Source organism: Pungitius pungitius, chromosome 5, assembly GCF_949316345.1.
Source record: "Pungitius pungitius chromosome 5, fPunPun2.1, whole genome shotgun sequence".
In the NCBI taxonomy this organism is placed as follows: Eukaryota; Metazoa; Chordata; class Actinopteri; order Perciformes; family Gasterosteidae; genus Pungitius; species Pungitius pungitius.
Window position 1 is genome coordinate 17,513,868 of NC_084904.1, and position 26,520 is coordinate 17,540,387.

A 26,520-nucleotide genomic window follows, 5' to 3' on the forward strand; every position below is an offset into this window, starting at 1 on the left:
CTGGAGTATCACTTTAATTTACCAGGCTCTGCCGACATGTCTTTGTGTCTGACGTTCTTTTTTCGCTTCTACAGCCCAGACAGCAGTCTGTATCATGTCCATAGGCCTAGGAGCACACAAAATGAAAGAAAAAAAAAAAAAAAAGAGAAGGAGTTGGTTCTCGAGTAGTGCTGACCACTGCAACTTTAGGTGAAGTCATTATAGGTAAAGATGCTGCAGATAAATGACTTCTCGCTCATCCACTTGCGCAGCATACATCAGAGACTTGAATACATTAAAGCTAATTGAGCATTTTTGCCATTTGGGCTCTATTAATTGAAAAGCCATCACTGCCAGCCATGCACCAAATGACCACATTAACTGTCAACATTATGTTTGACATCCAACTGGATGAAGCAGCGCTTGGGGAGCTCTCAGCAGACGACAGAGAGGAGCCATGCTAAAGCTTACGTGTAGGTGGTCGGGCCCTAAAGTCAAAGAACAAATTGCCGTCCCCTTGCGTCACTGTTGCTAATCACCAATGGATGGTTTTGCCTTGTCGTCCAGGATATGCGTCTGCTGGGATGAAACGGTACACACTTTTCACGGTGAGTTGTACAATCCCACGGAAACAAAACAGGAAATATGGAACGAGCCCCGCAGTCTATTTAGAGACATGTAGAGTCTTACATGCTGTTTTTCGTCGTTTTGCACATCCTTTCTGTTCACAGCACATCTATCAATGCAGGATTTTTTTTGCTATTCTTGCTCCTCGTGTCTCACGCTCTTTGAAAAGCTGAGTCTTGGCATCAGAGTAGTTAGCTTGGGAAATAGGATGCGGATTCCTGTCACCTTTGGTGCAGCTTTGTGCAGTGTGTTGCTTCTAAGATGACATCAGTGCTTCATTTTAACATAAAGGTATCTGCTAGAACCCTTTAGATGTCCCATGAATTGGGTACTTGCTCAATGATTATGCAATGTGCACCGCAGACAAAAAGATGAAGCATAACATTTTGCATTGATTAGCATTTTTAATGAAACGCTAATTCGTACATAGTCATACATCAAAAGTTACATACCGGATGTAATGATCTTTTTTTTTTTTTAATTAAACATTCTTAATAAATAAAACCACAATACTACGAAATTACAACAGAGTTAAGGTTCACTGATTTTGTTGGCACATCTTTCCTTAGTAGTGTGAAGACATGGTACCTAAAAAAGTAAAAATGCATTTGAACAATCTTATAATGAATACAGTAGATTATGGATGTCAGGGAGGCTAGGGCCACAAGGACCTGGAATCAAAAGCAGACTTGACACGAGGTAGTTAGAAGCAATTCTTGTCTTTAATCCAGGCGGAGGTTCGGTACACGGGTAATCAGGCAGAGGAGGCAGATAAATCCAAGTCGGCAGGCAAAGGGTTACGGGTGGACAGAAAAGGTTCAAAACACGGGAAGGCACACTGGAGGATATCGCTGGTAAGCTCATGGGAGACAAGAGACAAACTGGCACAGAGCCATGTGTCGGCAAGGGCTAAATACACAGGGGAATGAGACACAGGTGTAATCAATAAGGGTGGGGCTTTGTAATCACGGGGGCGGCGGCATACAGGTAGGCGGTGTCTGAAATGAGAGAGAAGGGTGATTGACAGAAGATACACAGGAATCACTTTGTGGCCAAAATCCCCAGTCTGGGTGTTACAGTACCCCCCCTCCTAAGGCCGGCACCAGACGGCCCAGGCTCATCAGGGAACTTGAGGTGGAAGTCCCTGACGAGGTTAGGCCCCAAGATGTTGCGAGCTGGCTCCCACGACCTCTTCTCTGGCCCGTATCCCTCCCAATCTACCAGATACTGGAGGCCCCGACCGCGGCGTCGGACTGCCAAGAGCCGCTTGACGGTGTAGGTTGGTCCGCCATCAATGAGTCTGGGGGGTGGTGGGGCTTTGGTGGCAGGGACCAAGTGGCTCTCCTTGGCTGGCTTTAACCGGGCTACATGAAAAGTGGGATGCACTCTCATAGGTCTAGGGAGTTTAAGCCTCATGGCCGCAGGGTTGATCACCTTAGAGATGGGGAAGGGGCCAACGAACCTTGGCGCCAACTTGCGGGACTCCACACGAATGGGCAGGTCGCGCGTAGATAACCACACTCTCTGGCCGACCCGATAGTTAGGGGCCAGTTTGTACTGTCAGGGAGGCTAGGGCCACAAGGACCTGGAATCAAAAGCAGACTTGACACGAGGTAGTTAGAAGCAATTCTTGTCTTTAATCCAGGCGGAGGTTCGGTACACGGGTAATCAGGCAGAGGAGGCAGATAAATCCAAGTCGGCAGGCAAAGGGTTACGGGTGGACAGAAAAGGTTCAAAACACGGGAAGGCACACTGGAGGATATCGCTGGTAAGCTCATGGGAGACAAGAGACAAACTGGCACAGAGCCATGTGTCGGCAAGGGCTAAATACACAGGGGAATGAGACACAGGTGTAATCAATAAGGGTGGGGCTTTGTAATCACGGGGGCGGCGGCATACAGGTAGGCGGTGTCTGAAATGAGAGAGAAGGGTGATTGACAGAAGATACACAGGAATCACTTTGTGGCCAAAATCCCCAGTCTGGGTGTTACAATGGATTAGTTTTTACAGAAGCACATGAAGCACCGCGTACTTGAGTCCCTTGACTGAAAAAAAGGATGCCCTTAATCCCACAGTGAGGACAAATGTCTCCAAGGATACGCTCATCTGAATATGCCTCGGAGACATGTGCCTCCGATGAGACTTTGTCCACTGAGCCTCATTTGCATGTTGGCATCACTGGAAAACGGTGAATGTTAACTGGTTAAAATATTTATGGTGCTATTTCATAAAATGGGAAATTAAAGTCCAGGGTGCACTGGGGAATTTTAAAAAGGGTATAGTGGGCGGCTGGAAAAGATATCTTAGACATTCTTCTCATTCCTTTTTAAAATCCTAAATGCCTTTGTTGCACTGATGGTTTTCTAACGAGGGATCCCAGGCGAGGTTGAGAGTAAAGTTGACAATATCGGAGTTTGAACTCAATGTTTCTTTTTTTTTAATAATGGTTCAAAAGCTGTCTGGAATGTGAAAGGGGGAGTTTTTTTTTTTTTTTTGATTTATTTTCCCAATTTAATAAGAAACAAAGGTGGCAAAGATAAATAAATTCATTGTGCAGGAAGAAGCGGAAAGCCGACTGGGATTATTTGTATCCTCCAACTAAATAATATTTAAATATTAATATTATAGAGATCATGAAATGCAATGATATATGAAATACATGAAAGGTTGCATGAAAAGAAAAATCCCACAGAGAATAATATCCAACCATGTCGGTTCTTGCATTTTATCGTTTTTGACCTCACTGTTCATGTTTTTCTTGCATACTATTCAATCTCATTTTCAACAGAAAAGGCAACAGTTTTCAACAACAACAAAAAAATCGATATCCCAGCAAACAGCAGAAAAAGGGAATTCACATGATATAAAATATACTTTAATTCCACATTTACCTGTGGAAAAGCATGAAGCCATCATGGGCTTATAGACCTGCACAAAGCATCAGAAACAGACAGATTGTAATCCTATTATATCAGGCACTCTGCTCAGACAAATGAAATCATGTGCTGCTACTGGAGTGATTCCAGGTTTACATAAATAAATTAAGAAGCAGATTCCCCTCCACCCCCTTCAGTGATTGCACCTGGATTCCCTAAGCAGAAAAAAACAGCCTCATTTCTCAGAAAAGGTTGTCTAAATAAATTGCACACAAATTGTATTTGATTCAAATGGGTGTTTGTGTGTTGGTATTGAAACATGTGTAATGCATTGATAGAAGAATGCTTACATTTTGCAAGGAAAGTGAGTGTTTAAAACCTACAGTGTGACCACAAATAACTCCCCTCAGACCGTTGGTGATAACGTGAATCACAAACCAGGAATTCGGGATTTGTGCTCTACGGGTTTCCTCTACATTGCCACCGAGGACAATGAAAGATGATTGAAGAGCTAAAACAGAAAGACTTGTTGAATTTTCATATCACTCGTCAGCTGTAACGCCCGAACACGACACTTATGGAATTAGGCTTGAGATATATTTGGCAACCAACCCGGAATGACGTTGGCCAAAAGTAATTAATACATTATTTAAATGAAGAGGCGATAGCATTAAATACAACTCTTCAAATGACTCAAAAGTAATGGATGAACTGAAAGGGATTCATGATTGAAACAGTAAGCAAGAAGTGAACAGCAACGTTGTACGTTTCAACAGAATTTGGAAAAATTATTGTTACAATTTCCACTTTCAAAAGATTCTGTAGAGATAAATTGGAACCACTTTTAAATCAATTCCAATTAACACGACGACCAAAGTCGTGGATTTGTTCCGACAGGGCTGAAGTGGTAACGTACATCAGATGAAAAAAACCCACGTTGATAGCAAGGTCTTGATGTGTGCACACACTTTTTGCACACACACACACACACGCGCACCCACTTCCAAGGTATCAAAGAGAGAGTACATTGCAAGGTTTGAAAGAGTTAATGAGCTTGAGCTTCAAGGTAGTGGCCGGTTTCAGCAGGCGAGTGAGGATGGATGGAGCCGTTTGATCACTTGTTATCCAGGTGCGCTGCTCCAAGGTTGCAGTGTTATTGCATCTTGACTAATTATGTAAAGTCAATAACAAAGTCTTTTCACATCTCAATTAATTTGGCTTGGCAAGGGCCCTTCCCTTCTGCTACAGTCGCTAAAGCTTTGCTATAAAAAAAAAAAGAACCTGGGACTTTATTACAGCCGGGATTGCTGTGCTCCGTCTGCGCTTTGTTCAAAGGCCTTGTCGGTGAGTGTCCCTTAATGGCAGGGTAGATCTGGACTCCTTCAGAATGAAAATAAACTACACTTTGTTTGCTTTGTTCAGACAGAATTTCTTTCAAGCACACAAGGTTACTCAAAACCAGACTGAAGCCCCATTAAATATCTCCATGGCGGCACGTGTGTCTGTGTGCACTTGTGCAGGGGGGGCGGGGGTAATAAGGTGTGCAATGTTAGGCTTTGTTACCTTAAATAGTCAATTTTATCTCCCCAAATAAGCTAAGATAGAATTTCCATTGGAAAATCCTTAATTGATGAATATTGTGGCAAACATGTCATTATCCTTGCCCTCCAGAAATTATATGATGAATTAAAAACAGGAATTCAAATGAGGACTTCACTGACACGGGGAAATTCCCATTATAGGACACGAAAATGAGAGATCTTTCATCAAAGCCTGAGATGACAGCACTGTATCATTCACTTCCAGCGGCTGGATGTGCCTTTTGTTCTGCATGGACCACAGATTAATGTTATCTGTAGTTCTAAAATGCACTCGAGGTTTCTCCCCCTATTTAATCTGATTATTTTGTGCACCTAAGGAGAACAATTTTCAACAATACAGTAACAATAACAACCCTCTCTATCGTTATTCAGATGAGAGGGATGTTTTGTCTGGTTTTTGCAGAGTGAATATCATCACAAGCGTTAACACTGTGGCAGCTGAAGTTTTCTTGCAACTCGTAAACTATATAAAATGTGATGTAATGATCCAGAGCGTATTACATTTTAAAGACGTTATTAAGAATACGAGCACAATTAGTTCATCAGCAGAAAGGGGAGATAATTTCCAGTGGTCTCAGCTCCAGTTAATGGAAGTCCCAGAGATGCTGGCACAGCAGAATAGGCCCATAGAAAGGACCGAAACGTGGTCTTTAGAGGCATTAACTGTGACTTCTAAGTTGTGATTGTTTAAGGAATCCACCCGGAGAGACACTGTAGTTAGTTGAAAAATGATATGAAAATGCTGAAACATGATTGGCTTATTTGTTCAGTGAACATGCCCGACAAGTGGCTCTTGAATTTAATTCATATCTAACGGCATAATTAACCATTACAGTGGGTGTTTCGGCAGAAAGACTTAAGCCGGTTGCTGCCACTTTACTATATGCTGTAACGTTCTATCGGAAAAAAAAAGCCTTCTTGGTAGAGATCAGATGATGTATCGCTTCAACAACACAAATTCCATGATATCAATTATTCTCTGACAGTTTCATGGTTGTCGGCCACCCGTAATGACATCCGATGGGTCAACTTGAAATTGGACGGGTGAGACGGTATTTCATCCTGACAATGGGAACAGCAGGCGTGTTAATATCTTAGAAGAATTGATCTCTTGCTATATTCAGTCAGATTTTCAGCAGGCTTGAAATCATGTTTACTCTATAGAGATATATTAGAATGAAGACAAGAGTGTTAAGCAATACAATTAAGCTTGAAATCATTACATTTTTAAAATTTTTTAAAAAACCTTGATGTAAAACTATAAAAGTTATACATGTTATGAATGTGATTCCTCCGCTTCAAAATAAAAACGTAGACCAGAGAAGCTTGTCAAGTCCTCAGTCACTTGGAAAACAGCTGATCACATTCCTGAAAGAGACTACCGTCTCCGCCTGAGTTGCCATGGCGGCAGAGTAAGGATCTCTGATGTTTATTTCCCCCCAATGCTTTTAAAACTGCAGGGCAGGAGATACTAATCAGACTCAAAGTTATTTTATTACCAAAACAAATCATGTAGCTTTTGCTGCGGCTGTCTTGTTTCTGTCACTCCTTAAAAATGATAAATGATTTTGCAATGTATTAAACAAATTACCTTAAGCGTTGCAAGACAAGGAGAGTGCAGATCTGTGGGTGGGAGCAGATAAAGCAGTCCTTGAGATATTGCATGCCAGAACAATTCACAGTGGATTAAAACAAACTAGACTATTGCAACGAGCCGTGTTCTACCTCACTGTGTGTAATCCGTCTCTATGAAGACATGCAGTAAGTCTCAGTCCGTTTATCTGTGTTGTGTCGTAAGTAGAAGGTCAAAATTGTCTCATTCTTCAATTGATACACTAACATATTTCATCGGTTCTTAACTCACTTATTTTTTTAACAACGCTGTTATTAACATATTATTACAGTTTTCCTACACACCTGTCTACCTAACTTGGACCAAATATTTATCTTGAAAACTAGGTGGAAACACTTCACTGAATGAGCCTCGTCATTTCCCTTTTTAGAAATTTCCATGGAAACGGTTTCATTGCTGCAGTTGTGAACAAGGAGACGTGTAAAATAAAATAAAAACTTAAAAGAATTCATCCTCTGCCATTTTGTTGAACACGGGGGAGCATGTAAATCATCAATTATGCAGAACACATTCATAATCATCCTTTCCCTTTATTAAAGGGAAAAAATGAAACGAACTATGTCAATGAACTACTTTCTATGAGCATATTTTGTTTGACCAAGTAGTTTTAGTTATTTCACGAGAGAGATTTTTGCATTCATTTGTATTGGGAGGCATTGTGTAATGCGACTATTACACCTCAGCTTAAAAACAGATAACTCTGATGTCTATGATGGAAGTTGAAAACTTTTCCAAGTTTGTTATTTTAAGGCTTTTCGGTTTGCGGCTCTCTGTCACGACCAGCAGCAACAGTTCAAAGATATTTCTGTGGTATAAAAAACACCCACTCACACACACAAGCACAAATACACAAACAAAGCACGAATAAACAGGCTCAAGCAACCAAACACGGTTGCCAGAGAAGGAAATCCACAAACACACAGTGACTGTTTTTCTCTGTGGATACCTGATGTGATGAAAATGCACTTACTTTTATTCTAAACCGTTTGAATCTCAGCACCGTGGACATTACTTCAGCACAATGGAGAGAGGAAGTCAAGGTCCATTCACAGAGTTTGTATCCATGCGAAGAGGGTTGAAATAGGCGCTTCTTGCCAACATGGAGTAAAATTCTCTTCCTCTCATATGCCATAAATTGCAGTAATGCAATGTAATATTCACTCGAGTGTTTGTGGAATAAATTTTTAATTTGCTCTTCTCAATGTCTTATTAATGTACAAATGAAATACCCTCAAGGAATCATAGGGGGCATGGCCTTATCTGAGATGAGAAAAAGAGGAGAGAGAGAGAGAGAGCGAGAGAGAGAAAGCTGCAATAAAATCCTAGTAAATCCCTCTGATACCATTTGGCAGACGCTTGCTTGATATACCTCAGGCTGGATATTAAAATCTCAGATGGGCTGTCCAACTGACAACTTAATCCATTTAGAGACACTGAGTAAGCAGCAGGAAGCTGAGTGTGGGTCAGTGTACACAGAGGTCTGTACACAAGGCACAATAAGTTCATCTCTGGTAATCTATTCCACACTAACAAGTCAAACAAGAACAACGGAGAGGAAGGAGAAAAATGCAATAATCCTGTTTTGATATCAGGACGATTTAAAAAGGTCTCACAACATGAAAGCCCCACTCAGACTGAGGCTACTTGTACTTGAAAAGAAAAAACACGTGGTATTTTTGGCCATTTTCAAAAAAAGAGAAAAGGCTGTAAAGACCTTGTCCTTGTCTCGATGTGAGACTATGCGTTGTGTAAAATCATTGGATTGCAAATTGCAGCAGAAATGACCTTTCAAAAACTGTACAGTTCAATATGTTAATTAGGGCCATCATCTAAGGAAGAGCAAGATTTTGCTGGGGCGAAAAGCAGTCTAACTGACTTTTCTATTACTATCCGCAGGAAAATAGAGAAAGAGATTTAGTGTAAATTGAAAATACAAAGTCGGTGGCTGCTTTTTGCCAAACATGATGTTGCAAAGTAAGTTAAGCTATTTGAGATATGTAAAGACCCCATTGCAGTAGTTGATGTACTGAAAACAGATTTAAGTTCAAATTAACCCTCCCTGGAAAACAAGTCCTGTAATCCTCATCCTTAATGTGATAACAATTTGTAATTGTTGTAATGTGGGTGTCGAAATTCAGGTCTGAGTTTAGAACTAAACCAAAACTTGTGGCTCAGTCTGTTTTTTTTCAACATGAATGAAGTCGAATGCTGTCTTGTGACCGTCCCCTTTGCTCCAAAGAAGATGGTTACCTCTCTTTTATCTTTAGTTAATTGAAAAAAAGAATATTTTGGATTACAGCCGTGATACTGTTATGTAAATGAAGGGGTCATGTGTATAATTGTGGAAACTTATTTAGTTCAAATGTTTATGATCTGAGTAAGTAGAAGCATTTAGGTTAGATTTGTGCTACAAAGTTCTACCATTCTTTTCCATTATGTCTAAATTCAATTCAATTTATTTTATACAGCAAATCCCAAATTGTTCAGAGGGCTTTAAAATTTGTACACATGCGACATCCTCTCTCTTCCGATCAATAGAGGAAAAACTCCCCAAAAACAACTCCAAAAATAGAAGAATCCGTAGGGAGAGCAACAAAGAGAAGGATTATTCTCAAAAGATGGACAGAAGTGCAATAGGTTTCATGTGTACAGAATGAACAACATAAGAAAGATACAACACATTAAATGCATTTGACAGAAATGATACACAAAATGAGAGGAAGCAGAATAGCGATGATACAATTACGACTGCTAATTATAATAAAAGCACCAATGGTCAATGTGACTACTATTAATAATGATAGTGGCGGTGAGATCAATGTCTTAACGATGTCTTTTTATGTGGATGTCACTGAAGACCCTAAAACCAGCAGCTTCGGAGTTGCGCTAATGACCTAATTGGAAAACATCAGCCCAATTTTTTTGTGTCAACAAGTTGTTGTAATAAGACAAAATGTTGTTTGTCATGCGCCTAGAATGCTTCATTAGCGCCGCAATTGTTCTAAGAGAGGCTTGATGCCTGCAATATCCAGAGCGTGTGGGGAGATACCAGAGAGAAGAGATGTGTTTACAGAGGTCTACAGATGTTGTATGATGGCCTGCGGGTTTTTACGATTGATCAGATCAGATTGAGTCATGGTATTTGATTTGATTTTCGGTGGATTGGTTGCATACCCTTCACTTGATGTGGAGGCAATAAATGCTTGTCTGATTGTCAGTGAAGGTGGCCAATTCTTAGCCGGCCCTGGGAGACGGAAGGTCAAAGGGCAAAGCCACACAAGGGTTTGTCGGCCTGTTGACAGTAGCAAACGGGTCATGTGCATTATTATCAACTCCAAAACAATATATGCAAAGAGTCTCTTTTCATGAAATATCTTGGGATTAGTTTCGTGATGAGTTCAGCTTTTACAACTGTTTTGGCATGTCTCCATTAGGATATTTTCTTACAAGAGACAAAAATATCTCAGTGGATGCAATAGCATCAATAATATTCGTAATTTTAGAAGGGAAATTATCTACAAGCTCATTGAATATTAGAGTTTGAATAAATATGTTTCCCTATCATGGTAACTACAATTTTACATTAATACATTTTCACCCTAACCCTGAGCGAATCATTGTTAAGAAAAATACATAACATGTCAATTTCCAAAATCTTGAATTAATTGTGAAGTAAAGTGAAGTAAACAGAGAATGAAAACGTCTCCTGTCTGTGTTGTGATCCGAGCGTCTATGGGCTTAGTTTATGAGGTCGATCCAGCCGTGCATGCTTTTCAGTCCCCGCGTGCCGCCCCCCAAATGGCTGCCTCTCTCAACGGGCTTACAAGGGCATCGTCGCAGAAGGTTAACGCTTTGAGATCAGTCAGCACTGTGTGCAGTGTTCACGCTGTTAGTACCATTAGCTGCGAGCCGCGCGGCCTCAGCCGCCGCCATGCGGGGCACCGTGTTGAGGCAACCCCTCAGTCACAGATATGCTCTTAATCTCAAAATATAAACTTTAAGGAGTGATTTAGGTATTTCTCAACATGGAAGCCATGTTTCTGGGAATACTGTGAAGCTTTAAAATCGGTCCAGTGTTGAGCGGGAACTCTGCAGAGAGCAGCCGTTAAACGGGCTTCAATGTAAAATAAGGTCAAGGGGGAAATTAATTCCAGAGTTACCCTTTAATATTGGAAGTTACTACAGGCAAAGTTCAATGAAACACTTGGGTGTCCTCACTTTAGCCGAATCGATGGGTCTTCGACAGAGTTAACTGTTTTGCCATTGGTCACGATCCTAGAAGCCAATAAGTTTCTCAGGCACATAAACACAGAAGACACGACATGCAAATTTATTTGTGTTGATCCTACGAATTTCAAACTGTGCAGTTATGCAGTTGGTCATGTTAGCTGACAGTGACTAATGTATTGACAGAGGAATTTACAGTCAATATATTTAAGCTAAAAAAATCAGAGCCCTGACAGGTGTTATTGTGCACGATCTAACTTCCCCTCACCCAGAGAGACAGGGAAAGAGAGAGAAAGAGAGAGAAAAGGGTGTGTGGGTGGATGATAGTGGGGGTAGAGGGGGCCGCATTGTTTGTACTGTCTCTTATCCCTTTCAAACCTGTTCCAGATGAGATTCACTTTGAACCGGAAGGTGTGAGCTGCTAGTTCAATACTGCCATCTTCTGGATGAAAGTGTGCATTTCACCGCGAGAGTCCTCTCACAACCTGTCCAATTATGATGGTAGATGATAGATACACATTAATCATATAAATGAGTGATCAGATGAGTGATTAATGAACGGATGAATATGCTAAATTATCATCTAACTGGCTATAAATACATACAATCACGTGTTCAATTGCTTGTTAACACAAATTGCTAATCAGCCAATCACATGGCCGCAACTCAATGCATTCAGGCATGTAGACGTGGTCCAGACAACTTGCTAAAGTTGAAACCGAGTATCAGAATGGGGAAGATGGGGGATTTGAGTGACTTGGCACGGTTGTTGGTGCCAGACGGGCTGGTCTGAGTACGTCAGAAACTGCTGATCTATTTAAGCACAACCATCTCTAGGGTTTACCGAGAATGGTCCCAAAGAGAGAAAATATCCAGTGAGCGGCTGTCGTGTGGACAAAAAGGCCTTGTTGAAGCGAGAGGTCAGAGGAGAATGGGCCGTAACTCAAATAGCCACTCGTTACAACCAAGGAATGCAGAATTAGCATCTTTGAACGCACTACGTGTGGAACCTTGAAGAAGATGGGCTGCAGCAGGAGAAGACCACACCGGGGGCCACTCCCATCAGCTAACAACAGGAAACTGAGACTACGATTCGCAGTGTCACAGAAACGGGACATTAGAAGATTGGAAAAACACACGTAAAACATCTGACGTGGGGGATATTTTCTTGGCACACTTTGGGCCCTTTAGTACCAATTGAGCATCGTCCGACTAGGCGAGTATTGTTGCTGACCATGTCCATCCCTTTATGACCACAGTGTACCCATCTTCTGATGGCTACTTCCAGCAGGAAAATGCTCCATGTCACAAAGCTCATATCATCTCAAACTGTTTTCTTGAACACGAGTTCACTGTACTCCAATGTTCTCCACATCACCACATATAAATCAAATAGAGCACCTTTGGAATGTGATTTGATTTGCATCACTAATGTGCAGCCAACAAATCTGCAGCAACTGCATGATGCTATAATTTCAATATGGACCTAAATTGGGTCCAACCTTTTATGCATATATTTCCAATCAAAAACAAGAAGACAGATATGATCTTGATGTTGCCTGAAACGCTTTTTATTTTTAGCTATTATTATCCAATGTTTTCAGCCCCTCATCATCCCCATTTACCACTTTTTAGTTTGCATGTCAGTCCTTCATCTGTTACCTGGGAAACACCCTCTAGAAGACCTTCATACATTGATACAGCAAAACCTACCAGATATTATCGTGAAAGACAATTGAGTCTAGATTAAAAAAATGAACACTCCGGATCATACCATAGACTGAAATTTACATCCGCAGTTCGGACAGCCGCTTTGGTCCATGAATTAATTTATGGTGTTCCACCTCTTCCGGTGAAGACTTTCAAACTAAATGTGTTTTACATGTAAGTAACTATAGGTATGGTGTGCTCAAATCCGACTGTTTCCCCCAGTATCAATTTATGAAGGCAAACACGTTCATCGCTCTCTTTGTTGTTGTCCCACACCAAAGACTGTCGCTTGAAACATGAAAATAAAGTTTAATGAAAAAAGTGCCGCTTTCAATGACGTATATTTAAGGCGACAGAAGGAGGGCGGTTTGAACGCCAAGACGCAACTTCTTTCAACATGTTTAAAATACATCTAATTACCTGACATGATGACAGAAATTAGGGTTCGCTGTTAGTAAGATATCGCTTCTGCAAATTATCCGACACCAATTGTTTGTGTATTATTGCCATCTTTTAGGAGTTGCATCTAAAAAAAACTTGATATGCTAGCTACCGTTAACTGCTTGCTAGCTAGCTAGCTAACGTTACTGCTGATGTATTAGGTTAGCTACAGCTGCCTGTTAAGCTGCTGGATGAGTTTACATTTCATTTCGAAACAAATGTTGACTCGGTGAACCACAGAACTTCATTCTTACCTTGCCGTTGCTTGATACAACCCGGCAAAAATGGCGAGTGTGCACGAAAGCTTGTATTTCAACCCAATGATGACGAACGGAGTGGTCCACGCTAACGTGTTCGGCATTAAAGACTGGGTGACTCCGTATAAGATCTCCGTCCTGGCGCTGCTGTACGACATGACTGCGTCCAAAATCACACTGCCAGAGAGGCGACGACTGAACAAACTCATCCTACCTCTGCAGCAGGTGTGTTCACTTCTGTCGCCGTCTTGTGTATGTGTGCCGTAGCAGGTGTGTCATCGTGTCTCCTGTTTCATGTGGGGTTATCAGGGTCCTGACCTGACCCTGGGCCAGTTCCTAAAGACTGTGGAGGAGTGTTGCCCTCAGACTGCATATGCAGTCAAACTCAGGTAAGCTGCTTTACGCTGACATTCTGTGACTCTCTTTATCTGCTCAGTAGCTCTGATAGAAATCCATTTTAAGGTCATCCCTGCTGATGCTTCATTTCTTCATTTCTTTCTACTAAATTGTACCACATTATAGTGATGAACCCATTTTTGAGACTACATCTACTGAGATAATAACCGAGGACCCAGACAATACTCTATCGCAATGATGTTAAAATATTGACCTGTTAAGTTGCTGTGATCATTGTTATTTTCTCTATAGACTGCATGAAATGGCCGATGGAGAGCTCAAAGACATGGAGTACTTCTTTTCCACTCTTCCCACTCCGTTCACAGCTTTTGATTCTGAGGCTTATAAAACCAGTGTTGTAGGTGAGTAGTACGTGTGTTTTGTAAACGCCTGTGTTATTGTTGTGAACAAGATTTGCATTGAATAATGTCTCTCCTGTAATTCTTTCTTTCTTTCTTTTCAGGGCTTTTTATGAGACACATGATTCTGGCCTACAACAAGTTGTCTTTCAGTCAGGTCTACAAGTTGTACAAGTCCCTGCAGCACTACTACCACAGTCACTACGCCAAGCCTACCGACGGGCCGCTCGGTTTGCCAGCACTGGGCGCTAACGACTCCGACATGGACCTCACCAGCACCGAGGACACAGTAGGGGACAGGATAGACCGAGACGAGCTGGACAGCCCAGTGCATGAGTCAGAGCTTCGGTCAGTGATGCTGTTTCTGGATAAAAGTTTAGGGAGAAATGTGTTTCCACCACAACTTGATACTTTTTTTAGGTTGTATAAATACTTTGTGTACACCAAACACATAAACCATGACCCCCTGCCCCCCTACCCCCTACAATTTAGTGACTGGATGGTTGTGTATAGCAGATCTTGTGTGTTATTTTGGCTCGGCTCTAGAAATGACAGTACCCCAAGCAGAGGTCCCCTCTCACAAAAACAAGCCGAGTACTTCCTAGCGAGACAGGTGAGTTTTTATAAATCAAGGAACTGTATTGAATTGCATTAATGCCTTCTGGTTCAAAGTAGCAGATCTGATATTAAAGCCGACTCAACTGACTTAACCAAACCCAACCTGTTTCTAACGTAGATGTGCTTTTAAAAAAAAATTTTTTTTAGCTTTTACGTTTTTTACATTTTTTGAAAACTTCTTCTTTGTAGGCATATCTTCTTAAGAATGATGAGAACAAAGCCCTTAAGCCTGCTGCGCTGCAAGAAGAGCTCAACAACATGCTGAAATTTAACCCAGATTTTGCGGAGGCGGTGAGCTCCATCCCCTTAACTTGCTAATTATTTGAGCCAAAATGGAGAATATGTTTTCAATGAAATTTGAGTTTTCTTTTCTCTCTCTCATCAGCATTATCTAAACTACCTGAACAACATGAGAGTCCAGGACATCTTCCTCTCAGCACATAGTCTTTTACATTATTTTGACCGCCTCATCTTGTCTGGAAACGAGGGAAAGAGCAACGGGGATGAAGGCTACGGCCGCAGTCTCCGCTACGCTGCTCTCAACCTGGCCAGCCTGCACTGTCGCTTCGGCCACTAGTGAGTACAAGATCCGGCGGTCTGAGCACACGGGTCAAGTTCCTACTTCTGTGTATCTGTATAAATCATAGCTTACTGTTAGTGTTACTAACCTGTCTCTTCCATCAGTCAGCAGGCTGATCTGGCTCTGCAGGAGGCTATCCGCATCGCTCAGGAGTCCAATGATCATGTGTGCTTGCAGCACTGTCTGGTAAAATAATTGTACTCTACTGTTATTATTTTACTTCATGTAGGTGTTGTATGGTGATTGATGGTTTGTTATGTCTAAATGTAATATGATTCTTTGTGTCCTGCATCAGAGCTGGCTGTACACGCTGGAACAAATGAAGGGATCTGACAGCACTGTGTTAACCGAGGACTCAGTAAAAATGGCGGCCCATTTCTGCCTTCCAGTGAGTGCAACGTGAGCTCTCAAATAAGGATGCATATTTTTAAGTGGCTTTGGCTGTTTTATCCTACCTGAGGTTTTTGATTGCCTTGGATCACTTTTCACAGTTTCTCATAATACAAAATATTAATACAACACAAATGCTGGAATCTTACGTTTGATGTTTATAGCACCTGTCATTAGAAATTAGTTGTGTCCTGTACCACTTTCCACTTATGCAAAGCATAGGAAATTAAAGGAAAAGTTTAAAATGGAAACACAGCTACATGCATTAGAAAACCTAATACGATATATTATTGTATGTATAGCTTAACCTGATATAAATACATATATATATATATATATATATATATATATATATATATATATATATATATATATATATATGTATTGTATAATTTAACTATGCTGTGTGATCCACCGCACTGATTAATAATTCTCCCTTCTGTAGTACTTGGCATCCCTGGGCATTCAGTCTTTGGTCCAGCAGGGGGCGACACAAGGTAAAACAGCCCACAAACTGATGGACGCACTGAAGGACACAGACATCCTGCACTGGAAGCACAGTTTGTCAGAGCTAATCGAGATCAGCCTGGCTCAGACTACGTCCATATGGAGGATGTACGGCAAAAGGTCAGCGTCGTAAGCTTGTAACCCCAAAGTTGTTCGTTTTGGTCAGTGTAACTGACCGTAGATTGCTTGTTAGCACACAACCTTCTCTTCACTCTTAAATCAACTCTGTAAAACATCGTCTAATGGGGAAATACAAACTTTTATGAGTGCAAAAATAAATGACTGAGATCCGCAGGACCAGCATTTTTTCCCGACGTCCTTTACGGTGTGTGCTTGTGTCTTGTTGCAGCACCATGGCTCTGCAACAAGCCCAGCTGCTGCTCAACATGAGCAGTCTGGAGCCGGTCAACTTTGGGGTCCAGCAGAATAACACCGAGGCATTCGCAGTGGCTCTGTGCCACCTGGCCGAGCTGCACGCTGAGCAGGTAACACATTTAAATTGATCTGGTCCGTCTGCCTTCTGCCCCAGTGCTGCAAAACCCATTAATCCGTTGACCCAATGTTGCAGAATGGTAATACATTTTTAGTATTGTGTCCTGATCCTGGATCCTGATTTCATTTTTTATTTTTTTTCAGGGCCTCTACTGCGCCGTTTCAGAGATTCTCCAGCATCTGAAAGAACAGTTTCCTCCTCACTCACAGCATGCTAAGGTTTGTTCTGTCAAGGGTACTGTATTATTCAGTGCTTTCTTATTAAGAAAGAGAGTGGTAACTGCAAGTAGTGACGTTTCAGACCGATTGGCTAAACAGCAAAATTGATGCATTTTTAGGCCAAAACCGCATCGTTCTTAACCATCTTAAGTCTTCTGGCTTTACAAGTAAAAATTACCAACGATATGTCAAACATTGTAAGGATTCAAGTTTTTTTTGTTGCTGTAAGTATGGAAAAGCCTTCCCAGAAAGGTGATTGAGCTCTCTAGTGCAATTAGACAAACACAATCAGCTGTGTCTGTAGAGCAGCAGTGAAAGGTTGCCGTGGTGATGGTAAGTGCTCAGTCGCCCCCCTCTGATAGACAGGTCACTGCACATCTCATCCTTCTGCTTCCCAGACAAAACACATAACTCCTATTACTTGGATGTTTTTTAGGACCTTCTGATGAATGCACATCTGAAATTTGTTTGTGTAATGTAAAAGTACATGCTTTACTTTGTGATACATGATAGAAGCTTTCAACAAATAACGTTGTTGTTTTTTTTGTTTCACCTATTTCCCCAAATTAGCTTTGGATGCTGTGCGATCTGAAAATCCAGTTTGAACAACATATGAATGAAGGGAAGTACCATTTGGCGGAGCCGCTGGTTACAGCGATCTCTGCTTTAAACAAAACCGAAGGTCTCTACAGGTAACGTTGATGCACTTTGAATCCTAACAATTGTTGGCTCACGCATGTTTTTGATGTGTTGGAGCTGTAACTCCGTGTTTGTTGGTAGGAAAGCTCAAGTTCTGAAGGCCCTCAACCGGAGCACCGAGGCATACAAGATCTTACAGCGGCTGCAGGTGCACTGCGAGAAGACTAAATGTACGGAGGTGGTGATCAGGTAAATAGACACATACTTATTTCTGAAGTCATGCTTGTTTGAGTGAGTCAACTCAGCCCAACGGTGACCTATATATTTTTTTCTTCTGTGGAATTGCATTGACTCACCTGTTTCAGGGCTCCCATACATAATTAATGCATTTCATAGGGGATCATAGTGTTCTTGTCTTCATTATTGCCCTTTTATATCTCATACAGAGTTATGCTTTCTACCGCTGAGCTCCACTGGGAGTCGTCTGGCTTCTCCACCGCTCTCCCCCTCCTCCTGCAGGCCTTGGCTCTGGCTAGACAGCACCACCTACAGTCCCTGGCCTCAGAGAGCATCCTCCACCTGGCCTTCACTCAGGTCAACCACATCACCCAAACACTGTCACAGCTCTCATGTATTTGCGTTTATGCAAGATAAAAACAAGCACGCATGGTTTTTATTCCTGCCTTTGTTTCGTCTCCTTTCTGCAGCTGATGTTGGGCGTTCCAGAGCACGCGCTGAGTGTTCTCCATGAAGCCATTGAGCCTGTCCTGGCCCACGGCTCAGTCATAGACAAGGGTCGAGCCTTGCTGCTAACGGCCCGCTGTCAGATGGCAGTGGCTGGCTTCGGGCCAAACGGACACGGGCAAGCAGGTAACAGCCTCTACGACCCCCCTCCCTCCCCTGCCACCGAACGCCGGCCCTTGGCTATTTACACACAGCTGTTTATTGTCTCCCTGCAGATTTGCGTTTGGCCGCTTTGGCTGTTGACACGCTAAAAGAGTCAGCCGCCTATTTCTCCAAGCTGAGCTGTAAGGAGCGCCTGCGGGACGTCCACTACCTGCAGGCTCTGCTCCACCGTTCTCTGGGACAGACCTCGCAGTGCAACAAAAGTGCCATGCTCTTCCGGCTGCTGGACCAGGAGCTGCAATCGCCAGCACCACCGGTCTCCATGAGACTGTAACTCCTTTTGTCTCAAACGACACACTAGAGTCACCTCGGCTTCTAGAAAAAGACACCTCTATTGCTCAGTGGAGTTGCTGCAGTTCGCCTCTAGGTGGCGGCAAAGGTCGGTCCTGCTCTGTCACTGAAGTTTTTCATTTGTGAATATTTATACAATGTGCAGCTCCATGCACGCGATGCCGGGCAAATGTTTAGAGAGGATAATCTCATTCGTCATGAACAACGTTCTGTTGACGTAGACTAGATCAGTTGTTTCTTTACTTACTATGGAGGAGATTTAAATGATAGGCTGATGATTAACGTAACATGTTTTTCTATATGTCAATGTATCCTCCGCTTTTTGAATGAGGGCAATATCCCATGTGTTTGAGCGGCCTGGATGATGAATGATTTTTTCAAAAAAGAAAAGGGATGAAGCTAGAACGAGAAGGAGGTAATTGTGCTCATATGTGTATGTATATTTGTCTGATAACATTAAGGTGTTTTCACAGGCCTGTAATCCATTACTCATTGCGCCTCTTTAGAAAGATTTCTTACAGGAATAATGGTAGAGTTTAGTAATCGGTTCAGTATTTAAAATAGTCCATATTGTCTTCAACAACAATATCCAAGGCGGACTGGTTATCTCAGTATCTATGTTTGTATAAAATTTCCCTCTTTCTGTTTACCTTTTCTGGAGGCCCCTGCGAGTTCCTGTTTACTGAGTTAAAGTACTATGTTTGGCTTTTTTTCAGTTACAGCTTAAACAAATGACAGTAAAAGCAGGGCTGTTTTCAATGTAAATAGCCAGCAGATATGCGTGATACATGCAGCTCTCATGTTGCTTCAGCCACTGCGCCATAATAAAGATCTAGATTATAGAGCATAACAAACATTGTGTGGCACGGTGGTTGAGAGGTTTGGTTTAAAAAAACCTGTCGGCACAGTTCATGCTTTTACCCAAAGAATCTTTGTTGTGGGTATGATTTGCTTAACGCTGCTGGTTGCAAAGTGCTTTTGATGTAGCAGAGCAATTTATAAAGTTGTGGATATTCTACTAGCTGTGAGGATATTAAAGCCCTTTTAAAATTGAACAGATGAAAAAGCAGGAATTTCATTTGAAATGAGGCAAGTCCTTGGTGGGGGGTCGTCGCTCTGCAAATTATCTTCCTGTTAATGAATGAGTCAATTTAAAGATGATTCAACATAAATTTTATATTTGAAAAATCGTTTTAATCAGCCAAAAATTGCCAAACATTCACTGTGCCAACTGCTTTTCTGCTTTTTCTGTTCAAATGTTTCAATATGTTATCACAGTACATGAGGCTAAGTATAAACACTGAATAACAAAATCTGACCAGCCACAAACTAAAAAAAAAGATAATATATAGTGATTTCATGCCTAATATTCCAGCAGCACAGAGATACCCACAGGGTCTATGTGGTAAAATATAACATCTTTGTTCAAAATGTTTAATAACAAGCATGGCATAAGAACATGGCATAGGAACAATGCATGTTTAGAAAAATATATCTGCAAATGTATTTTTCAGAATACACTATACATTAACTTAACCTAAACTCGATATTAAACATTTACAGTTCAAGAGTAATAGTATCACTGAAGAGTCACGTTTCATAATCGACTTTCACCAGGAATAAGATTTGGGAGCTTGTCTGTATTTTTTGGTTTAACAGGTCTGGTTTTTAATTGATGGTTTGACAATAGAAAAGATGAAAGTGCTACATGGACAACCTTCAACCACACAGATTCGCACTTGAAAATGCGATATAGTGTTGATATATTGATGTTGACTTTTTTGTATGTTATACATGAAATAGTTATATTGTATAATGAAGACTGTGTTTTAGGTTTCACCAAAACCTCACCATTACAAAATGGTATTCATAAAGGATTCAAACTAGGCCCAACCTCTGATTTTACTTCCTAACTCAAGGTATAAAAATGAGAAAAAAGTAAAAGAAATGTTGAATAATTTAAGTTTGAGTAAAGGAGGTTTTGGCCATTTTTCCATGTTCAAAAGTGGTGGCTGTTTGTCCGTAGCTTAAACACTGCTTCTTCTGAGTCTTCCTTGAAGGGACCTTTTTGTATTGTGGCTCCAGACTTAGAGGATTAGAGAAGGTCCCGGTCAGTATCCTGCCGGATAGCCCCCCTTCCTGGGGTCGGACTCGGCACAGAGGCGCTCTCCCTGACGCACCACTGCTTGGACCACGGAGTCTGGAGTCGGCAGCAGCTGTGTCACATGGTTCTTCTGGACCAGACCCTCCAGAACGCTCTGCCGGGGTATTACCAGTACACACAAACGTATGTAGAGAGTAATTAGAGTAATTGGGAATGTCCGAGTGACACAAATCTAAAACTTGGTTCAGATGGATAGTCTATCAAAAAAAGCAATGCTTGGCTTTCTTGTAAGGCATTGGTTGTCATACCAGCTACATTACATGCAAAGAGGGTTAGCGTGAATAGAGATGTACCACGATGACGTTGCTGTGCGATCAGTGAATAAAAAACAGAAGGAGTCGTAGCACAACTGAGTCATGTTGTGGCCTGTGTGTTTTTTTTCTTTAAGAGAAGTATACTTTCACAGTTTGAGAAATCCAGGCATCCATACATATGTGTTGTTAGCAGCCAAGTGGTTAAAGCAAGTTTTTTTTTCTTTTTTTCAAAGACGAGTATGTGATGATTCATCTTGGTATTGGCATATTTTGAAGATTGCAGTATCTATTTGGTTTAAGACTTGTGACAACTCATTTGAACCATCCCAGGTAATAATTTAGATGAGAACTGGTATTCCTCTGAGTCAGCACATTTATATTTATGAGTGTTATGATGTTATGTGTTATGACTAAGACACACTACGACTATGACAAATAAATGCTTATTTAGTGAAGGTATTATTATCTTAATACTAAGTTGATTTTCATTGTGGCATGAATGTGGGATGCTTTTTAAATAATTGCAGGAAGGGAGCTGACTCGGTGTTTGTCACCGTGGAGGCCGAGGTGCTTATTATGACCAGCTTCAGTCATTGTGGATGCTGTGAACATGATGTGTCCTCTGAGCTCAGGTGTCCCACTGGATAACAAGCACATGCTTTATTTTCACATGTTTTGAAAGAAAAGTCGACTCTAAGAGTGAAATATTTGAACATCCAACATGGGCTGGGATACAAATGTTATGCTGTTATGCCGTTCCATACATTCCACATGTTGATTTGCATCATCATTCGTCTCCATGTGTGTCCCACCTTTTCAAAGCCCTGCTCCACCACTGTCATATTTGGGTTGAGCTGATTGTGAACTCGCGGCTCCGTCACGGCTTTCTTTAAGTCGTAGTCGAAGAACAAGGAGTTGAGGATGACCTGTTTCAGCCAGAAATGAATCACCTTAAGCCTTCAAACACCCGACTGTGTGGGCTGCCGGATGGAGACGGTGCGTGTGATTGGGTAAGACTTACTAAGGCGGTGGCTGTGGTGATTTTTGTGCCCCCGGATGCTCCCACAACCATTTTCACTTTGTTGTTTTTGTCAAAGATGATCGTAGGACACATGGACGACAGAGGCCTCTTCCCTGCAACAGACAAACAGAACGTGTCTTTGGCAGTGTTTAGAAGTCATTGGTCCACGTGCAGAACTTGATTTAACCTCGTATTTTAAATATGACAATAAACAAAGACAAGAGGTGAGTGTCGCGGTGCCAGGATGCTGTTAGTGAGCTAAAGCTATCCCAGGTCCCGACAATGAGAGGCATCGCCTCTGCATCATCCTCACTAGAGGAAGGGTCATCTGCTTTGTCATGGTGGAAGCAATGGGCTCAATTAAAGAAAACAACAAAACATTGTTATCCATCAACATGGACATGAGTCCAAAAATCATAACCTAAACTGCGGGTTGAAGTAATACAACTCAGTCCGGCCACACCTGGTTGAATGAAATTGTTTGGTGAAGGAGGGATTCCAAACCCGTTGGTCATGTGCGGAGAGCTGAAGTCGTCCATTTCATCATTAAAAATGATTCCAGTTGATCGAGACATGACTTTGGAACCGAAGCTGGAGGAGGGGGGGGGGGGGGGGGGTGGAAAAGCTTTGAATCAGTGAGTGATAATCAGCAATAATCAGGTCCAGAAAAATGTTTCTCTGAGAGTTTGACTTCTTACTATAAATTAATGGTGCTGGTGGCTGCCACTGCGCTCCCGTCCTCGGCTATGACTGACAGGTGGGCCGTCCCGTGGTTGTCTGGGACAAAGTAGTCAGGCTCGTAGTAGCTGTCTGGGTGGGTGGTGTCATCTGTAATTTTACTCCTTATGCCATCAGCAAAGTAGTCTGAGGTCATGTTTAGAATGAGCTGAGGGGAGCAAAACAAGTCGGTCCCAGAGGAGACGCTCATCACGTGAAAATTGCCATTAACAATGGCAAACAATAGCTGAGCAACCTTCCTGGCCTTTGTAAAAATACAGAAAACACTGCCGTAAACTTCTGAAAACAGCACCGTATTAAAGGCACGAGGCATCTCACATCCACCTATTGAATTAGCGGGAGTATATTCTGTATGCAGCGACGCCATGATGACATCACAGCTTCACTTAGTGATGATATGAAGGCATGACGTCTTACATCAGTGATGTTGAGATAGCGTGGGTCCCCGAGTCTGCTCCTCTTAGCATAAGCAAAACGGAAGGCCTCCACGATTCGGTGGTACGTCAGAGTCTTCTTCTCTGCTGTCGAAACGCTGGTGCCTGTGAAGTTGTACCCTGCAAGATATCCACAGGAAGAACATGTCAGCAGGACGGGGGATTTTCAATGTCTAAACAGGTCAGAAGTCCTCTCCAACACTGCACCAAGAGCGCCTGTCAGCCGGTGGCAGGTGATTCAACTCAAATAACCACACCGAACCTTTCTGCACAATGTAAATATGTAAATATCCGACCGATTCATTGAGGAACATTGGAGTAAATCATGCCGCTTTTCATTTAAAGCATGACTAAAGATTCTCTGCCTGAACAGATGGGGTGCTGATGGCCAATCGATTTTGGCGGCGCCGAATCTGTTTTCTGCTTCCAAAACATGGGGGAGGCACAACGCAGGAAGGACCCGGGTGGGAAAACCTGACATCCTTTCTTTCGCATGGCTGCACGACAAGCACTCGGGCCGGGCTCCTCACCCTCCACTATGTTGAGGATGAGTGCCAGCACGGGGCCACTGGAGGGGGCGTCTGGGACATGCATGGTGTATTCCCCAACGTTCAGCTTCAGAGGGTTCTCGTTCAGCACAGGTTGGTACTCCAGCAGATCGTCCAGGGAGATGATGCCTCCTGCAACAAGCGCAGTAGTGAGAATCTAAAATGAGTCATAATGATCAAATAAATCATTAGGGGGTTATTTATTGGTACGAATTGATAGTTATTTTAAAAATGCAATTGTAGAAATGTAGTGTGCGTTTCTGTTCTTCTTTCTTTATAACACAACAATGAACAATAACACAACATAGGACCTGCCGCCTGGATGTCCTCAACGATGGTGCGTGCCATGGACCCGTTATAAAACACATCAGGACCCTCTTCTGCTATTTTTTGGTATGTGTCGGCCAGCCTTGGAAATCGAACAATATCGTTTTCCCTCAGTATGTTTCTTTGCGAATCACAAAACACCTCACTGGGACATAATAAAGACAAAGTAGAAACAAACGGTTAAATGTGGATGGGTTTGAGCTCGTAGAAAATGAAAGCCACTCCTAGAACAATGTCTATGGCTGTTGAATGGGAAATAAACCTTGCGGCAAATTTCAAAAAGCAATTTCAAATGAATGGCCGCCATCTTAAAGTCAAGTGCCTAATTCTTGTATTACATCCATCCATAAGAAAATAGCCCGAAATATCTAACTCTTCCATTTACGTTGTCAGCATAAGTTATTGTACTATTTTCAGTCATTGCAGCAGTTATTAAAGCCACCATTCAGTTTGCACGCTTCACTCTCACCACATGTTGGCATCTCTTTGGATGGAGTCTTTGCTCCTCAAGATGGCATGAGCCAACGCTTTTCCTATAGGAAAGCCGTCCCGGGCCAAAGCAATGCTGGGCTCAAACAGGTCCTTCCACGGCAGCCTGCCGTACCTCTTGTGGGCCATCTCATAACCACGGATCTCCCCGGGAATGGCTATGGATAATCCACCTGTGGTGCGGAAACAGCACAGCATCTAATTGGAAGTTCACAAGCTCTTTCCATGTGCTCCTCGTCTCTGACTGTAGGGTCAGCGCACTCAAAGACAAAAACGCCACAACCATGTTCTGCACACACAGGGTAAAATAAAATAACCAGCAGCAAATGTAAGGAAACAATAAACCAAAGTTAGTAACGTTCGAGAGGAGCTGGAGGGTAGATTTTGGGACTAGAATATGTATCCTCTCTAAATGTTAATTCTGATACAGCATTAGACATTACATATAACATTTTTTCCTTTGTGCCTGGGAAATACTCCAGGATTTCAAGGCTACCTGTACGGGAAAGCTTGGTGCTGTTGCCAAACATGTCCTCAGTGGCGTTCATGGGCGCCGTCTCCCTCGCATCGATGGTTTCCACCTTTCCTGTTGAGCACAAAACGAGGACAGATGGCAAATTGTGCCTTTGCTCGGTTATCATCTGTTGAGAAGTCGTAATGAATGACGCACACTCACCTGTAGAAGAGTCATAGATGACAAAGAAGAGCCCTCCACCGATGCCCATGCTGTGAGCGTTCAGAAGGCCGACACAAAGCAGCGCAGCGATAGACGCGTCTACGGCTGAACCGTTTTTCTTCAATATGTCCCTACAAGGAAAAAAATAAATAAATAAGCACGTGCTAGAAGCAAATGCACAGAAGCCGAGGATACAGCTGAAAAGACTTCGTACCTGCCCACTTCTGAACACTTTCCAGCATCAGCAGCCACAGCAGCCTTTGAATAGAAGTGGTCCAAGGGGGGAGCCGTGTTTTTCTTCCCCAGGCCCATGAACACCCCCAGGAACAGGCTCACTGCAGCCACCAGAAGGACCACCAGACCCGCAATCACGGACTTCCCAACCATTTTCCTGCCGAGGAAAAAGCACCACACATCACAGTCGGGCTACAAATGTCACCTCACGTCATCAGAGCCAAACCATAGCACCAAAGAGTCGAGGACGGGAGAGCAGGAGGTTCACTTCGCACAGTTAGACAAGAAGAAGGTAGAGGAAGGGAGCTGACTCGGTGTTTGTCACCGTGGAGGCCGAGGTGCTTATTATGACCAGCTTCAGTCATTGTGGATGCTGTGAACATGATGTGTCATCTGAGCTCAGGTGTCCCACTGGGTAACAAGCACATGCTTTATTTTCACATGTTTTGAAAGAAAAGTCGACTCTAAGAGAGAAATATTTGAACATCCAACATGGGCTGGGATACAAATGTCTTTTTTTTTACTCTGTGAGGTTTCTGAGTCAAATGCCCAAGAAGTAAGGGACAGCCTCGATAGGAGCTGTTCAAATTCTCTCAATTTCAAAGGAAAGGCGCTTCAATGTTTGTTTTTTTCTGAACTCCTTCAGACTACTGTACACTGGACCATCCTTCACTGATGGATTAACTGCAGTGCCACTTTTAAACAACATGACAACCACCATTGGCGTGAAATTCCTCATCATTTTAAACAATATCATTATATCAAACATTATACAAACTACCCAAGAAAAGCCACAAGGTTTGAAGTTTGTGCACTTTCCTTTCATTCGTCAAGTGACGGGTGCCTTCCTTTCTTAACTTTTTCTTCCTAGTGTACATTTGTGTTCA

General features: G+C 42.3%; 2 protein-coding genes across 4 annotated transcripts; one reads left to right on the forward strand and one right to left on the reverse strand.

Annotated features, from left to right (window-relative positions):
- The first annotated feature begins 12,977 nt into the window (after positions 1-12,977).
- Positions 12,978-20,884, forward strand: anapc5 (anaphase promoting complex subunit 5). Its single transcript, XM_037483388.2, has 17 exons — positions 12,978-13,576; positions 13,661-13,740; positions 14,000-14,109; positions 14,211-14,454; positions 14,653-14,719; positions 14,914-15,015; positions 15,110-15,300; positions 15,409-15,490; positions 15,600-15,692; positions 16,140-16,321; positions 16,551-16,686; positions 16,838-16,912; positions 17,483-17,604; positions 17,693-17,800; positions 17,998-18,145; positions 18,259-18,421; positions 18,511-20,884. Exons 1-17 carry the CDS (start codon positions 13,379-13,381, stop codon positions 18,729-18,731), a joined length of 2,322 nt encoding a protein of 773 aa, XP_037339285.2. The 5' UTR covers positions 12,978-13,378; the 3' UTR covers positions 18,732-20,884.
- On the reverse strand, positions 20,818-25,786 carry ggt1a (gamma-glutamyltransferase 1a). 3 transcript variants are annotated; one of them, XM_037483389.2, is made up of 12 exons: positions 25,614-25,786; positions 25,400-25,530; positions 25,220-25,309; positions 24,704-24,896; positions 24,219-24,379; positions 23,890-24,039; positions 23,343-23,479; positions 22,886-23,073; positions 22,651-22,778; positions 22,188-22,300; positions 21,979-22,092; positions 20,818-21,006 (listed from the first exon to the last, which is right to left on the reverse strand). In XM_037483389.2, exons 1-12 carry the CDS (start codon positions 25,784-25,786, stop codon positions 20,860-20,862), a joined length of 1,725 nt encoding a protein of 574 aa, XP_037339286.1. In that variant the 3' UTR covers positions 20,818-20,859. The 3 variants fall into 3 exon arrangements, with proteins under 3 accessions (XP_037339286.1, XP_062418437.1, XP_062418436.1); XM_062562453.1 differs by lacking the exons at positions 23,343-23,479; positions 23,890-24,039; positions 24,219-24,379; ... (2 more) ...; positions 25,400-25,530; positions 25,614-25,786 and having other exon boundaries at positions 21,979-22,116; positions 22,233-22,300; positions 22,886-23,061; XM_062562452.1 differs by lacking the exons at positions 23,343-23,479; positions 23,890-24,039; positions 24,219-24,379; ... (2 more) ...; positions 25,400-25,530; positions 25,614-25,786 and having other exon boundaries at positions 22,134-22,300; positions 22,886-23,061.
- Positions 25,787-26,520: the final 734 nt, after the last annotated feature.